This window comes from Cornus florida, unplaced genomic scaffold, assembly GCF_030987335.1.
Source record: "Cornus florida cultivar Cherokee Brave unplaced genomic scaffold, ASM3098733v1 CherokeeBrave_3.0.0_Hap2_Chr11, whole genome shotgun sequence".
Lineage (NCBI taxonomy): Eukaryota > Viridiplantae > Streptophyta > Magnoliopsida > Cornales > Cornaceae > Cornus > Cornus florida.
Window position 1 is genome coordinate 44,767,480 of NW_026775581.1, and position 18,094 is coordinate 44,785,573.

Sequence of the window (18,094 nt, forward strand, 5' to 3'; positions counted from 1 at the left end):
ACAATTTATAATTCAGTAAAGCTCCTCTCTTGAATTGTGTGGGAGTTCAGGACAAAAAAATAAAAGAGGGAGAAAGAGAGAAAAGACCCACGCATCATTTTTTGTCCTTGCGATCTTCGCAGTTGGATAATAGGACAGAAATTTAGTACTTGGATGAACAGTATCTACTGTACCGAGTGTGGGTTCGAATTCCCTTCATTACACAAGCCTACTACTTAAAGAGGTGATACCAGTGGGGGTCCTCCAATTAAAACCCTTAAAAAATTAATATTCACTCTATCCCAAATTAAATACCAATTTTCAAGAATTTTAATTTTTAAGATGACGAGATTTAGTATTTTTTTATTATACTAAATTACCAAAATATTTATAGTGGAGGACATGAATGTGATGATTTCTTTTTGATACGTGTAATATAAGAAGTTTAAATTAGTAATATTACAAAAAACTAATACTTTGACTTTTTAAATAAGACATTTTTTTTAGAACAACCAAAAATAAAAAACTGAATATTTAACGCAAGTCGAAACTAAAAAAAGGTAAATTCAAGAAAAATCCAAACACAATCCCATTACTCCCATTAATTTTTTGTTTTTTTTTACACTTTCTCTTTCTGGCTTCTATTTTTCTGTCCATAATTTATAGTAATTCCCCACTACAAAACAAAGTGTAAACAAGAAGTTAAGTTCAAGAAAAATCCAAACACAAACCCATTAGTCAACAACAACCCAACTAACAAAGTTCAGCAAATCTTCTAGTGTGTCCTCACACACCGCAACATTATTTCTTAGGTCTATGAAGTATGTGGGTCCCACCTATTTAAGCTTGCTAGCCACAATGGATTTGAAAGCAATATATCTATACATATATATTTTCAAATCAACAAATAGAAACAAAACCAAAGAATTAAAATCTCACAGACAACAAGAAATCAAAAAAAAATTGGGGGAAAAATTAAAAATAAATTTAAGTCAGAAAAAAGTCTAATTTTTTATTATTTTTACAAAACAAAGACAGAGAGCACATATAGTCTACCTTTCCGTTGATTTCGCTTCATTCTGTTGCGAGCCCATTAAAATCCTATACAATCTCCGCCTTCCGCAATTTTCGCAGAACTGAATAGAAGGGGCGACTAGAGAGAGAAAGTAGAGAGAGAAGCTGGATGGAATGTTTGAGGGTTTTGGGTATATATACCATTTTCTTCCTTCTTCACAGTTTGTGCTGTGACTCATTACTGAAAAACCCCATTTGAGACTTGACAGAGGTCAAAATCCGCTCAATTGACCCATTTCTTGATCTGGGTCGATCTCTGATAGTGTTGAAGATCAATCTATGTTGGCGGGTCGGTGAGTGTTTTTCTTCATGGGTTGTGTGGCCTCGAAGCAGTCAGTGTCTGTGACCCCTGCTATCGATCACTCCGGGGCGTTTCGTGACAATGGTAGCGTTTGTTCGGGTCGGAGCAGAGGTGGGTTGGTGGTGGAATTGGAGAAGAAGAAGAAGAAGAAGATGAAGAAGAGGACTGAGTCGGGGTTGAGTGGGAGCGAGTTGAGTGAGTCAGGGAGGGCGAGTTCTCACGGTTGTGGTGGTGGTGGTGAGTCTTTGAGCTTTCGGTTGGGGAATCTGCAGAAGTACGTGGAAGGAGAGCAGGTGGCCGCCGGTTGGCCCGCTTGGCTCAGTGCCGTCGCCGGCGAAGCCATTCACGGTTGGGTGCCCCTTAAAGCCGACTCTTTTGAGAAGTTGGAGAAGGTATATGCATAATATATGTGGTCCTAATACATGTTATTTCTCAATGTGCTCTACATAATATTTCTAGTTTAATTTTTAAATACCATTTTTCTAGTTTTGCATAAAAACAATTTTCAATAGTTTATTTTTATTGAATTTAAGTATTTATATTTTTTTAAACTTGGATATGCCCATTTTTGCAAACTGGGTAAAAATATATACTCCATAACTGGTCCTAATTTTTCTGAAACCTTATTCAGTTGAATTTTGAGTACTAACATCAGATTTATGAACCATATAATAGTGTTTCTTCAAACATATATGCTCTAGAAATTTTAAGAATTCATCTAGTTCTGTATAAAATAAAAATTTACTGGCTAATATAGGTTTAATATTAAGTAGTTTTTTATTTTTTACTTTTTTTCATTTCTAAGTGTTTACAATTTTCAAAACTTGGGAGACATGCCTATTTATGAAAAATAGGTAAAAATTATAGAACCATTTATAGTTGCATCCATATTGGCTGTGGAAATGCGATTCCCTTCTTTTTCATTTCATGCTATCTAATTTTAGTATAACATATCAAAATTATTATTATTATTTATTATTATTATTATTATTATTATTTATTTATTTTTATTTTTGTCTGAATCTTGAGTGTATTCAATTATCATGAAAATTGAGAAATCTACCTACTTTGGGGGGCAGTAAAGGTCAAACTTTACTAGGTGGAACTTAAGGAATTAGTTTATTGCTAGATAGACTGAAAATTTTGTACTCATCTTTTATATGTAGATCTAGAAGCTGTTGTTTTGTTCACAAATTTACCAACTAGGAAGTTATGAGTAGATTCTTTTTGTTTTTAATTTTTTTTTTCCCTTCCCATTTTTCATCAATATTAATTTATTATTATTATTATTATTATTATTATTATTATTATGTTTTTTTTTTTTTTTTTTCATTTTAAGTCTTTCCAATTTTCAAAACTTGTGAGATGTGCCTATTTATGCAAACTAGGTAAAAATTACACAACCATTTTTCATAGGCCAACCATTCATATAGATTTGTATATAAATCTTGTATGGGACCTGCCATTTTTGCAGCCAATATGGTTGCATCATATTGGCTGTGGGAACGCAATTCCCTTCTATCAAATTTTAGTATAATATATCAATAATTTTTCTTTCTATTTATTTAATTTTTTTCTGGATCTTGAGTTTTTCAAATTGTCATGAAAATTGAGAAATCTACCTACTTTTGGGTGCATTAAAGATCGAACATTACTAGGTGGAACTTAAGGTATTAGTTTATAGCTAGATGGATTGAAAATTTTGTACTCATCTGTTATATGTAGATCTAGAAGCGGTTGTTTTGTTCACAAATTTACCAACTAGGAAGTTATGAGCGGATTTTTTTTTCCTCCCATTTTTCACCTTTAAACTGTATGACGTGTATTGGACTCCACATTTCTACAGTCGTTAGTTACTTTCTCGTTCATATATTGTGTAGTTGTTACACTTGTCTCATTGCGACTTACGTCTTTATATACATATGAATTATCTAGAAGCCTACAGTTTTTGAGATTCTGGAATGTAAGGAGTAAGGGCTGCTTATTATTCTCTAACTGCCAGAAACACAATTTATTTATGTTTAAACTATTTATTGATTCAATTTCTATTTTTGTTGGTAAAATCTTTTTTGAACAAAAACTTAAATTTTAGTTGCACGCAAACCTGTAAATTGACAAGTGGTTGGTAAGGCATTCTGAAAAGTTCCTTTCTTAGTAATGAGTTGCTCTGCTTTTTAGTAAGGCATTACCTAGAGAGAGTCAAGAGCCACAAATTACTTGTTGAATTGCTGATTGCTATTTTTTTTTTTTCCCTTACAAAAAAGCTCATTCATTTGACCATATTCTAATAAGTTCTTTTTTCTGTAATAAAAGATTCATTATTGGTGTCAATTAGAATTTTTACATCATGCTGTTTATCTGATGAGAATTGTACAATTTCAACTGCTTTGATAGATTGGACAGGGTACATATAGCAGTGTGTTCCGAGCACGTGACTCGGAATCTGGTCGGATAGTTGCTCTGAAGAAGGTGCGCTTCGACAATTTTGAGCCCGAAAGTGTTCGGTTTATGGCACGAGAAATAATGATTCTACGCAGGCTTGACCATCCAAATATCATAAAACTGGAGGGGTTGATTACCTCGCGATTATCATGCAGCATATACCTTGTATTTGAGTACATGGAACATGATATTTCTGGACTTTTATCTTCCCCTGATATCAAGTTCACCGATGCACAGGTTTGCTCATGTTGAAATTTGTGTGTTTATGTTTTTTGATTTGATTTTCTCATCTTTGATCAATTTAATAAAAGAATCATCGGCAGATTGCCATAATGACACAAGGGTATCAGAACTTATTTTCTGATCTTTACATCACATTGACGGCTAGAAAAACAGTAAACTCATCTGTTATTTAAATGCTATGGAAATAAACAAATTCAAAATGCTAAGTCGTTGAATATTTTCATTAATGTGCCTCCAGTTGCCGCCTCCTTTATGCGGAGCAGGTTAGTTGTTTGCTTCTTTCTTAGAGGTTCAATTAATTCTGTTTTGCAGGTTAAATGCTACATGAAACAGTTGTTATCTGGACTTGAGCACTGTCACTCAAGAGGTGTAATGCATCGGGATATAAAAGGTGCAAATCTTTTGGTAAATAATGAAGGAATTTTGAAGATAGCTGATTTTGGCCTGGCAAACTTCTGTCGTTCTGGACCTTCTGGACACAGGCAACCTCTAACCAGTCGAGTCATCACTTTATGGTACCGTCCTCCTGAACTTTTGTTGGGTTCCACGGATTATGGTGCATCTGTGGATCTTTGGAGTGTTGGCTGTGTATTTGCTGAACTTCTCCTTAAGAGACCTATCCTTCAAGGCAGAACAGAGGTAATCACCTTACTGGATGGTTTTATAATGTTCACAAATGATGTAGATCATCGTAGTAAGATAAATTTCTTACAAAATAGCATGTACTATAACTGTTTTAATTTTAATTTTTACATTAAACTTACCATGATGTAAATTCTTATTTGGAAGCTTAATAGTAAGTATATAACATTTTTCTGGAAAATGCTTTCAAACACATCCAATGGTGAACTATTTTTGTTTCATTACTAGTCCTTGAGAATTCAATTTCAGAAAGTATTTCAGGTTCAGGCAATCTTCTTCTCCGACTTCCTGAATACAGGAATGTTTTCTGTTTCTCAACCCGTTACGCTACAATGTCATCCCCAAAAGGATATGCAAATATACTCTATCCAAATTGAAAAAAAATTCTTACACTTCTCTAGATATAGCTTCTCAACTATTTAGAAAATGACACCACCCTATGCACTAGCATAAATGAGCAAAGCCCAGGATTTGAAATGCTTGTGTAGATTATTGTTGAGGATTAATGGTACATTTCGTAAACACAATTCCAAATTATAAAAATAAAGCATATGCATACAGAGTCTCAGACAATTTCTTTTTATTCTATATTTGTAAAACACTTGACAGACAATATATACCTGTTATAATATTTAATGTTAATTGTTGATACCATATGAAGTTCAGAGAATGCTTTTGTTCCGCCTACAGGTTGAACAGCTACACAAAATTTTCAAGCTTTGTGGGTCCCCACCAGATGAGTACTGGAAAAAGTCTAAACTTCCTCATGCAACTCTATTTAAACCACAGCATCGTTATGAAAGCTGTCTCTGGGAGACCTTTAAAGAGCTACCAAAAACGGCTGTGAATCTGGTAGAAACTTTACTTTCCGTGGAACCATGCAATCGTGGGAGTGCCTCTTCTGCTCTTGCATCCGAGGTATTCATGAAAAAAATTTTGTTTGAACTTCTGTATTGCAGGTTATGCCATGCCCTCTCATATATAGTTCTAATTCATGAGCTGGGTTTTTATCTATGATATTACTTCTTTGGTCAATTAAGTAATACTCTTATTCTTGTGCCATGTCCATGGAACCACACGAACTGTAACTGCAACAGGAAAGTGCAGATTTAATATTTATTTGAACTTCAGATTAAATAACTGGGACTCTGCATAATCTTGATCTTTTACTTGCTATCCTCAGTATTTCACAACAAAGCCTTATGCATGTGATCCATCAAGCCTGCCAAAATACCCACCAAGCAAAGAGATTGATGCAAAGCATCGTGAGGAAGCACGGAGGTGAGGTTTCTAGTTTTTCAGTTGTACATAAAATTTCTTTGCCTTGAATCATTCTGTAAAGGGTAGCAATTTTAACACAACAATTGTCCAATGCCAGTAAAAAGTTGGCACTCGACTTAATTTGAGTATTTTGGGCCAACACAAACTGCCCATGAAGATTGATTCAGTTCAATGTGTTTTACTTGACATTTGCATGCTCAACTTCACGATGGAATGATTCAGTTCAACGTGTTTGCTTTAAATTTGCATGCACTCAGGGGTTCAATTCTTGCCATAGGTAGAAAAATATGTTGGCTGTGTTATATGAACCATCAGTGTAGTGAATTTGAGGTCGTTTTATAAAAATCCTGGTTGTCCTTAATTTGTAAAAAGACTCATTTAATTGCTCTCAGTGTTAGGATTGATTCATTCAAATTCTATTTACACAATGGACTAATCTAATTTCCATTTTCATCGAAATGTTCCAATAACTAGCATGCTTCAAGGCAATGCTTTTTGAGTTATGTAATTGATATAGCCATACGTGTAAGGTTTCCAACTACTGAAAATAATTAATTTTTGTTTTGTGTGAGTTGCACTCTTTTGGAGTTTTTTTTCTCTATGTATAGTCAAGGATCATATGTTTCAAGATTTGCAATTCACTTTTAGTACTGGATTTTCAGGAAGAGGCCTGGTGGAAGAGTCCGTGGACCTGAAACAACCAGGAAGCCAACTAGAAAACCAAATGGACTAAATAAATTGGCACCAGCTGAGGTTTCTCTCTTTCTGTCTCACCCCATATAAAATATAAAATAAATAACTAATAGCTAAACTAAATACATGTATGCTTGTATTTTTAGTTGTATGTTTGGCTTTGTATAGTTGTTTATTCTCATTAATTGATTGATCGTGTGTGTGCAGGATTTGTCAGACCAAACTCAAGGCCACCGTAAAATCAATGATAATAATATAAATAATTGCAAGGAAAGAGATATCAAATTAGGGGTGGAGCTGCCTAAGCCATCAATTTCTGTAATGGAAGAGGCTTCCCACATAAAGAATGCATCACAAGGGGACATTCCCTTTTCAGGTCCACTACAAGTTTCAGGTTCTAGTGGGTTTGCATGGGCTAAAAGGCGGAAAGATGAATTGTCCTCCGTGAGATCACGCAGTCGGTCTAGTTCAAGAAGTCTCATATTTGAACCTTCAGGTGCATTGCATTTAAAGAATAATTCTGATTCAAAAAGGCATGAAAATGCAGAAGTTGTATATGGAAGTCGCACCAATTCTAAGGGCCACGATCCCTATGAAACTGTCAAGCATGCAATACTTAAAGACTGGAGCCAATTAGAGCGTCCAGATTCATTTGATGCTTCTGACGGGTACCACTCACAGGAACTGTCACTGGCACTTTATCAAGGGGAGGAGTTGGCAGCTAAAAGGTTCAGTTTGGTAAGTTCTTAATTGTTAGAACCATTTTGAGATTTTAAATTTGGTTTCCACATCAATTTCAAATTATGCTGAAATGGAAATGAAATATTGATCATAATGAAGAAGCTCAGAACTTGGTAGAACTTCTACATGGCTAGAGATTGAAAGGATTTTTATAAGCATTGGAATTCTAGGAAAATGCAAAATATTGGAATAATTGGTTATTAAATAACTTAGTTTAAATTAATTTGCTGAAATAGGTGATTCTGACCTAATTAGTTTTGGTGAAAGAGCTAACAAATTCTAACCTAGTTTATTGAAAAATGACAGTTCCTATGTTTTTTGATGCTTTTGTTGGGTTAAATTTTGGTGATGAATTTTTTTTGATTGGTTGAGTCAACTCAATCATATTAAGAGTTTAAAAGGCTGATTTGTACCAATTCTATTTATCATCTTTTGGTACTTTCTTTAACCTTCTAAACTTGGACTCGAGACAGGCTTATCAGGATCAAGGGGACAATGTTGAATTTTCAGGACCCTTGTTGTCTCAATCACATAGAATTGATGAACTCTTAGAGAGGCACGAACGCCAGATCCGCCAGGCAGTTAGGAGGTCATGGTTTCAAAGAGGTAAACATTCATAAAACTCAAAAAACATAATAACTATCAAACATAGTTTCTCTTTGCAATAATAATTTCACTGAACTACAACCTTTCACTTCTAGTCTCATTGTCCTTGTAGTCTATGTAATTGGTGCATTTCTATCAACTAAATTAGACAGTTGACTTGGGGACAGGAAATGTTCATGCCATTAACAATGTAGCAATATATATATACATTGCCATTCACCTTTTTTGGTTCAAATTGACCCCGACTTTAGCCGCCTTACGAAGACAAAATATGAGGCACCGGCCTTCGGTGCCTCGTATTTGCAGCACCTAAGGTGGTTCTCTGGATATAAATAGCCGTAGACAAAATATGAGGCACTTCCTTCATGATTCATTCATTTAGCACAAGTCCCACTGAGATTTGTGTGAGACTATTTGGGTTTTGGCTGCGAACCACCATTCGTATCTTCTTGTTTTAATTTCCATCGTAAAATACTTCTCCCGTGGACGTATGCCAAAGGCTGAACAGCATAAAATCCTCGTCTCCTATTGTGTTGTGTGTGCACCTACCTATCTTTTGCTTTCTTATTATTATTTTTTCTCTCGTTCTCATAAAACTCCATTGGGTTATGCTCATCTATGAAGTGATCAAAAATTATATATAGTTGTCAATATAATTATATAATTCAATCTTGAATTGCAGGTAAGAAACATGGGAAGTAATTGCCGCTATCAGTTCAAGAAAAATAGAGTTCCATTAGCAGACTTGAAGAGGTCAGAAAAGATGAATATTTCCCACTGAGCTGCTGAACCCAACAACACAGGACTTGTGTTACCAACAGAGCTGGGAAACTAGTACAAAGTGAGTCGAGATTTTCAGAAACAAAAAGATGAAGAAATATGACGCTGGAATGAATAGTTCATTCTTCTCTTTTTAACAAGCCCTGTCCCGGAAAAAAATAATAATAATATAATTGATTAATAATTGTCCTTTTCCCGTAGTTTTTTTTTTTTTTTCCTTCAGATTTTTCCAATCTCCAACGGCAGTGTAAATAGATGAATGGGTGATAGATAGTGAGTAGTAGTGTATTTTTTCATGGTTCATAAGATCTTTTACATGAGGCTCTCTTTCTCTTCATGAATTAAATAGTCTTGAATATATAAATATATATACATATGTAGATATATATATATATCAATTTTGAAGTCAGCCTCCAGAGTAACAGGTTGACACAGTGTGAACACATCAGATTTTTCAGAGGTTGTGCAATTATTTTTAAAATTAGCCCGGATTGAAGTGTCAACAAACCAAATCAATCCGATCTAAAATCTAATAACTTGTGCTTAAAGTTGGGATTGGGTTGACCATTTTATATATTGAATCGAGTTTGGGTTACCGCTCAACCATTTTAGTCCATACTCCTAAAATGTGGGGTAGGCAAATAATCGGAAAGGGAATATAGGTTCCGAGTCTTTGACAATATTTGTGGCATTGGGGGAGAGGGTCGTAGACATAATAGAATAAGGATCTAGATCTAGAAATTATTACATAGTCTCCTACTGACATACTAGATTGAGGATCGTCTTCAAGCCCATAAGAAGAAAAATTATTACATGGTCCTGGGACCGAATGTGGCCGTTCTATTTAGCCTTTTTTTTGCTTGATTGGACCAGGCGGGACTCATGCCTAAAGTGAATTTTGAATTAAAAAAGGAAGAACTAAAGGTCTGTTTGGTTTATAACTTTGAAAACAGTTCTCAAAAATTCAAATAATAGAAAACTGTTTTCAGATAACTATAAAAAACATATCTATTTTGAAGGATCTTCAAGGCATGTTTACGAATCTTCAATTCAAGGATGAAAGAGAGCCACTCGATCCGGTGAGTGGGAAAAGGAACTCAATGAGCCAACATCTTCTCTTTAGACTAAATGTGTGATAACCTGAATTTTTTATTAGGCTTCTATCATAATTTATCTAAAAAAATGTGTTTTTATAACTGAGTTTTTAACAAACTAAGCCAAACAGAGTTTTTTTGTAGTTTTCTGTTTTTTGTTTCCTGAAAATAAAACATTGTTCTCATTTTAGTTTCTTGAAAATAAAAAACTGTTATCAAAATTACAAATCGAACAGACCCTAAGGTTGGGTTGAATGGTTCTTAACAATACCTGCACTATATTTTCTTGGTTGGCAAATGGCACAAAAGGTACCCATCAGTTGTTGGGTCAATATCTAGCCCAAATATCTCAAAGTAGGCCTACACCAAGCCCAGCTACTTACTAGTAGCTATAAGATAACCTTGGGCCGGCCTTTATTTAGAATGTGTTTTGCTAACACTATTTTATTGGAGCACCAAGTTTAGCGACTATGTATGCATTTCGAGAATTTTCATTAAGGCTATATTTGGAAGGAAAGAAATAGGGGCTGTTTGGTAGGGGGTGCAATTTGGGTTGAGCAACCCGAACTCAACCCGAGCTTACTTTTTATGGACTTGGACAATCAATTTTACAATTAGGGCATATATTAAAAAAATTTCAACCTAGTAGGGTTGGACTTGAGGTGCTAGAAACCTAAGTTCAACCCGAACCCAAATTCTAATATTATTTATATATATATATATATATTTTTATTTAAAATGCATTATATATAATATTCAAATTATGATCACTTATTTTCTTTTCAACGTCCTTTGTTAAATATTAATTTATTGTATATTAACATATAGGAGAATTAATTTTTTAAGAATTTGTTTGTAATTTATTAAAAATTTGTAATAAGTTTTTAAATTATTATATTTTGTTTAAGATTAATTTTATTAGAAACTAAGTCAATATCACATAGAATTTTCATGTGGAGATTGGCCATATGGCTAACCCAAATTAATCCAAATTTCTAACCCAAAATCTAAGCCTAAATAGCAAACCCGAATTCAAAAGTAGAAGGTTGGGTTGGACTTGGATTGAGTAGTTAGGGTTTGAAGGTAGGTTAGGATTGGGATTCGGTTGAACATTTACATGTCGGGTTGGGCTTAAGTTATACTGCCTCCCCGAGTTGCACCCCAGTGCTCGGTTTGTCACTCATAAAATAATTTCCTATTTACAAAACCTCATTTAGTTTTATAAAAACTTAGTTATAGAAAAAATTTATCTTTAGATGGTTGTCTTCTATAGTTTTTAAAAAATAATTTTTTATTTTTTGAATTATTGAGAATTATTTTCTAAGTGGCAAACAAAATAGGTCCGATATCTCGGAATTTCCTTTATTTTTTTTCTTTAATTAATTCAAAGTTTAAATTAATTTTTCTTCAATTTTCAATTGGATGTTTCTCAACACAATGTATGAATGATAATTGGATGTCCATTGCAAGTTTATATATCTTACAATAGAAGAATGCACTTATTTAGTAGCTTGTTTTTTAAGTATTGCAATTGGATTGATGTGATGAGACATTTATTATGATTATAAACGAAAAAAATAATAATAATAACATTATTCCAATCCATGAATCAATTGTAATGTACTACAGCTAAGCAAAGATAGAATTCCATACATCGGATGTATTGTTATTCTGGGTACTTTTCCGCTCTCTCTCTCTCTCTCTCTCTCTCTCTCTATATATATATATATATATATAATTTTTTTTTTTTTAATTTTTTTGTTGCTAAACTGCATTATATAAGTTGTGGATAAAATCACCTTCATTTTAAATAGAGTAATCGGCCCCACTGCAATGCATAGACTATAAATATAAATCATTTCACATATAATAATGGTTGTTTAATCATATGAAACCCTAATTATTTAGCAGCATATGCAAGTATTAGTGAATCATGGTCACTATTACTTTTAGGGGCACTTAAAAAAAATAACATCACTTAAGTAGCATTACATTAATTCATTTAAGTATCATAGGATTTATTATTGTAGTAAAATGAATTTGTATGTGAGTTTAACAGTGTAAAACTATTTAATGTATTACCAATCTAAATTAACCAAGGGCTTAGTCTACTGCTTATATTATCCACCTGTCAAAGTGAGAGATGAGGGCAGTTGGGCAAACGAGAGTGTTGAGTTTCTTACTGAAAAACGGTTACTTTTTTTTTATCCTATTAATTAAGGTCACCATCTCACTCAATGTGTTACCTGTTAAGAACTTAGTTAAATTCAAAAGAATACGAACTGAACACTTGAATTGTATCTTAGAGTTGACAGTGCTGCTAACACCTGTACGTAAGAAACAAATACCGACTTTACCACAGTGCATAAGAAGACTCAATCTCAAAAGTCACTTTTCTTACTTTTATTTAATTTGTTTATTTTCCTGTAAATAATCATAATTGATTAATATTGGTTTATTTTAGTTATTCAAGTTGTTGTATTCTTCATTTTATCATCGTATGCATTTTATTCCTTGTTAATTGTACCTTAAAATTCAGGTTGTAAGAGATTTGTATTCGAGTTTATAAAATGACTACTTTTTTATGTATCACATTATATAAAAGTAAGAATATAGATTATGATAATAATAAAATTTCTCAACCCTGGCATCTTCTTACCTCCGAGAGTAGAAGATTGATGATTAATTATTACTAATCACCTGTTTTGTATGCATTTTGTTTTGGAGTTTTTGTTTTTGTCGTGTATAATAGTAGTGTATAGATAGTATAGTAGAAAAAACATATTTGATAAAATATATTTTGTTTCGCATACCGAAATGTTTTGTGAATAGTGCCCAAAAATCGAAACAACAATTTGATATTTTTACATGTTTTAGCACTATAGCAACGATACAGCGATGAACAGTAAAAAATAAAAAAACTCTTAAATGACATTTTATAACTAACTATTATATTTTTCAAACTTGCAACAAACATATTTTCATATTTTTACTTTCAAAAATTTTGTAACAAATGGACGTTACTAAATATATTTCCGATTACTATTCAAAATACTCTACAAAAAAATGTTTGTTTTGTTTCGAATTAAAACAAAACGCAAACCAAATAGGGCCTAAGTGAGCATTTGCTATTTGGGAGAAAAAAAGAAAAAAAAGAAAAGGGTTTTGCCCTATATCACATAATTCTATTCTAAACGGATATAGCTCTAACGTTCTGCGCGTACTTTTACTCCTACTTTGTGCGATATAGGACCGTTCATATCTAACCATTTGAATCATTGTCGTCCTAGTAAAATTAATAGGAAGATGCAAAAGAGTTGATGTCCAATTTATCAAAATCCAAGAACATGAGAATTTAAAATCAATCAATGTCAATAGTTGCATAGCAAGCATCAATTATTGATGAGGACATACACAAATTCCACCATTGTAGGGTGATGAGTATTGAATAGTTCAAATAAAAGCCACTTTCATAGGAGGATATAATGGCAAATCATGGCATGGGTATTTCTGTAATTGACTATTTTAAAAAAAAAAAAAAAAAAAAACAGGCTCCATCATGATGATGATAATTAGAGTGGCGAAGGGCCGAATGGATGTCACCATCATTGTAAATGAATTTGAACTTTCATTTAGTTATTATGTAAGCCTAATCAATTTAGGGTTGGTTGTAGAAGAGGCAAGACCAGTAACTTATAATTAGTTAATTTTTATTTTTGATAACATGGATATTAAAATTCATATGCCATTGCTAATAATAAAAAATAAAAAAGAAGAAGTAAATAGGTGAGAGATAAACCTACTTGTTTGTTTTTATATGATTTTTTATAGGGTAAGAGTGGAGCCTAAGAATTTTTTTACCCTAGAGCCTAAAAAGTGTGAAAAAATATAAACTGAAATCATTTAATTTTTCGCGATAGATATCCTTAGTTTATATGTCAACATAAAAATAAGATTATTTATAACTCAAAAGTATTTCATTATTGCAAGCATTTTTTTTTTTGCTCGCACATGCAGTTCACATGTAGCGGGTAATTACTGCAAATAAAAATCATGAGAGTGACTCTCAGTGGATTTAAACTCTCGACATCTAAGATATAAGGGAAGAGTCTTTATTATTAGGCTTTCCTAAGTGGCGGTGATCGGTTATACATAAAAATTATTCTAGCTCCCGAAGATTTCAAAATTATGGCATGTAACATGGGTCTTAAGAGGATCACATGAAAATTCACAATTTGTGGGACCCACCTTTGTAGGCGTTTCAAAATTTTGGACAAGTTAGGGGTGGCGATTTGTATGTATCATATTTGTATTTAGGGATGACAATTTTTTCCGACCTGGTGGGTTTCTGACCCGTCCTCGTCCCTAATGGGGTAGATTTAGTGGTCTTTTAATGAGTTTGAAACGGGTATGGTAAAATAATTGAAAACTCAAAAGTGGGTTTGGGGCAGGGGCAGATTTAATAATGATCCCGTCTCGATCCCGCTCCGATTATATATGTACCTTTTAATTTTTTTTTATATATAAAATATATATTTTATATTTTTAAGACTCTTATTACTTTACTCGAAGTGTATGTTAATATATTAATATTCATTGCTTGGTAATTTAAAAGTTGGACCAGCTTATTTATCGGTCTAATTTTAGCACATTGGGCTAGTTTTTTTTTTTTTTTTTTTTTTTTTTTTTTTTTTTTTTTTCACTACATGATAAAAGTGGCATAATCCGGTCCACCCCCACCGCACATCGTAATTAAACGGAGTATATGGGGTTGAGTCGGTATTTTGTCTACCGGAATAAGGGCGGAGTTGGTATGATAAATATTCTAACGGAGCGGAGTAGGATTTAGCCATACCCGGCCCAACTCTACCCCGTTGCCATCCCTATTGGTATTGTGTCATCAAATAAGTATTCTGTTAGATGGGTTGACAAGAACATGCACTAATTATTGATGTCAAGAAACCTTTACGCAAACATGACATGATAATTAAAGAGTTAACACGACACAATTTATGCACCGTGTTTAATAAATAGGTTAAGACTTGACACGACACGACACAGTAAGACACGTTTAATTAAAATTTCATATTATTAAAGTGATTTCGAACATGAACTCCATTCCTTAAATAGATTTTTCTATCATGAACACGACATACTTGTTCAAACGGACTTATTCAATTATAAACATGTCATTAGTGTTAATTAGAGTAAGCACGATTACCATGACAAAACCAAATGCAAACTTCAACCTACTTATCTTAAGAGCCGATGCTCTCCAATGGAATTAGTATGGTGAACCATGTTTTTCACGACAAGGCTAAAAAGGAGAAACATTTAATTCTATATTTCTTCTTATATTGTATTTCATTATACTATTCTCTTTTTGTTGGACCATAATTGCTTCCAAATAAAAAATCAAAAATTGAACCAAACAAATCCATATTGCCTAAAACAATTTATTTTCTCTTAATAAGAACGATTAAGAGAAAATAAATTGTTTCATTTTATTGGATATTGGGTGATTAGTTTAGTTAAATGTGTTATTAATGGGTAATATATTTAATGGTAATGGGTTAAGAGTGGGTACCCACTTAACCCATTACACATGATATTTTTCAAAATCAAATTACTTTGTTTCATTTTATCTCTCTCGCTCCTCTCGTTTTTTCTCTCCACTCTTTATTAGTAACTTTTTTGAGTAATTAATTAATTAAATTTTTTTTTTTAAATGAAGTCATCCAAAAGAAAAAATCAATGCAATTCAAAGAAATTACTACCAAAGTTGAAAGAAAACATAAAGTACGTAATAAAATAAAGAATTTTGAACCATGTTGTAAAACAGATCAATCAAAATAAATTAAGATATTTAAAAATAAATAAATAAATGGTGACATGACATAATTAAACAAACATAAAAAAATAAAAAATAAAATAAATAAACATGATTAATGCAATTCAAAAAATAAAACATAATTAATTTTTTTTTAACAAGATTAATGCAATTCAAAGAATAATGTACCTGTAATAAAACAAAGAATTTTGAATCACACTGCGAAACAGATAAAACAAAGAATTTTGAACCATTACCAATTTAATATCTTGATTGCATTTCAATTAAACAATTACCTATTTAATTTTACTTGGTGATTTATTTTATTATTTGGTAAATTATTTTATTTTAATATGTAATTTTTTTTTATTTTAATTGGTAACTTATTTTGTTACTTGGTAAATTATTTTATCTATAAATGATTTGAAACATCTTGATTGTTAATTTATTAATCGTCATTTTATTTATATAAACTCTTTTATTTTAATTCATTTTATATCAATTAATAAAAAATTTTAATTGCTAATTTATTTTATAGCTTTATAGAAACTCTTTTATTTATATTCATTTTATTTATAGAAACTCTTTTATTTTAATTCATTGTATATCAATTAATAAAATTTTTAATTGGTAATTTATTTTATTATTTTGTAAATTATTTTATTAAATAATTACCTATTTTATTTTAATACTAACTTGTTTTAGTTGTTTTAATAATGATTTGAAACTTTTTGATTGAATTTAAACTAAGCAATTACTTATTTGATTTTAATTGATAATTTATTAATTTTTGGTAAATTATTTTATTAAATTGAATTTCAATTAAATAAATACCTATTTAATTTTAATTCGTAATTTAGCATAATAGGATTTATTTTAATTGGTAACTTACAGGATTTATTTTAATTTTTATTTATAGAAACTCTTTTATTTTAAGTAATTACCTCTTTTATTTTTATATGTAACTTGTTTATTTTAATTGGTAACTTATTAGATTTATTTTAATTGAAGCTCTTTTATTTATATTCATTTTATTTATGAAAACTCTTTTATTTTAATTCATTTTATGTCAAATAATAAATATTTTTTATACTAATAAATAAATAACTGAAATACTGAAATTCTTTACACTTTTAATAATAGTATAGATTTTTTATTTGGTAAATTATTTTATTAAATTGAATTTCAATTAAATAAATATCTATTTAATTTTAATTCGTAATTTAGCATAATAGGATTTATTTTAATTGGTAACTTATAGGATTTATTTTAATTTTTATTTATAGAAACTCTTTTATTTTAAGTAATTACCTATTTTATTTTTATATGTAACTTGTTTATTTTAATTGGTAACTTATCAGATTTATTTTAATTGAAGCTCTTTTATTTATATTCATTTTATTTATAGAAACTCTTTTATTTTAATTCATTTTATATCAAATAATAAATATTTTTTATATTAATAAATAAATAACTGAAATACTTAAATTATTTACACTTTTAATAATAGTATAGATATAAATATGTGGAAATTGTTTCTTAATATCTGGTAACGGTTAATTTTTATCATATCTGTGTATATATATATATTTATCAAAATCTCAAAATACCATTATAATCTAAAATTAGTATTTTTTATTTTTATTTTGCCTTAAGGGTATTTTAGGTATTTTGGTCTTTAAAATGTATTTATTTGTTTAATTTGGAAAATGTAAGCATTTTTCTTTTTTATATATATATATTTTTATTTTTATAACAGGAGGGTATTTGCACATTATGTATATAATAAGTTATTTATTTATTTATTATTACTATTATTCATTTTTTTTGGTACTCTATCCTAATTTTTACTAACCACATAATTATAAATGACATTACCAATTTGAAGCTTAAAGTTACTTGTTTATAGGTTTTATTTTTAAAAATTTTAATTTTTTTTTAATGAACTCATAATATAATTTAAAATTACATTAAAACCACATTCTTTTAAGATAGTTATAAAATTACGGAAATATATTTGTGACATGTCTTATTCATATTTAACAAAAATTAATTTATTTAAATATCAAGATACTTTTAGCTCTGTCCAACACATATTCGGATCTTATTTAACACGTGTTTGAATCTTCATCACACCCAGAAGAGTAGTGTAAGTAATTCCCTGGATCAAAACTTAGATTTGATAAATGAATTTTAGTCACTATATTTTTAACAAATTTTTGGAGTCAAGTTTAGCATACGAAGTTAAAAAATGAAACTAAAAACAATAAAATAAAATAATGACGATCATGGACCCCACATTTTTCTCCTTTCATACTAAAATACAGTCCCCTCCTCATTTCAAGAGATTGATAAACACGCTTGATCACGTGAATATGAATAGTATAA

General features: G+C 30.8%; 1 protein-coding gene across 2 annotated transcripts; it reads left to right on the forward strand.

Annotated features, from left to right (window-relative positions):
• The first annotated feature begins 880 nt into the window (after positions 1-880).
• On the forward strand, positions 881-9,119 carry LOC132284619 (protein IMPAIRED IN BABA-INDUCED STERILITY 1). 2 transcript variants are annotated; one of them, XM_059786738.1, is made up of 9 exons: positions 884-1,746; positions 3,749-4,033; positions 4,352-4,678; positions 5,372-5,599; positions 5,865-5,962; positions 6,625-6,715; positions 6,863-7,393; positions 7,870-8,002; positions 8,685-9,119. In XM_059786738.1, the coding sequence occupies exons 1-9, from the start codon at positions 1,363-1,365 to the stop codon at positions 8,702-8,704; spliced, it is 2,097 nt and encodes a 698-aa protein (XP_059642721.1). In that variant the 5' UTR covers positions 884-1,362; the 3' UTR covers positions 8,705-9,119. The 2 variants fall into 2 exon arrangements, with proteins under 2 accessions (XP_059642722.1, XP_059642721.1); XM_059786739.1 differs by lacking the exon at positions 7,870-8,002 and having other exon boundaries at positions 881-1,746.
• The last annotated feature ends 8,975 nt before the right edge of the window (positions 9,120-18,094 follow it).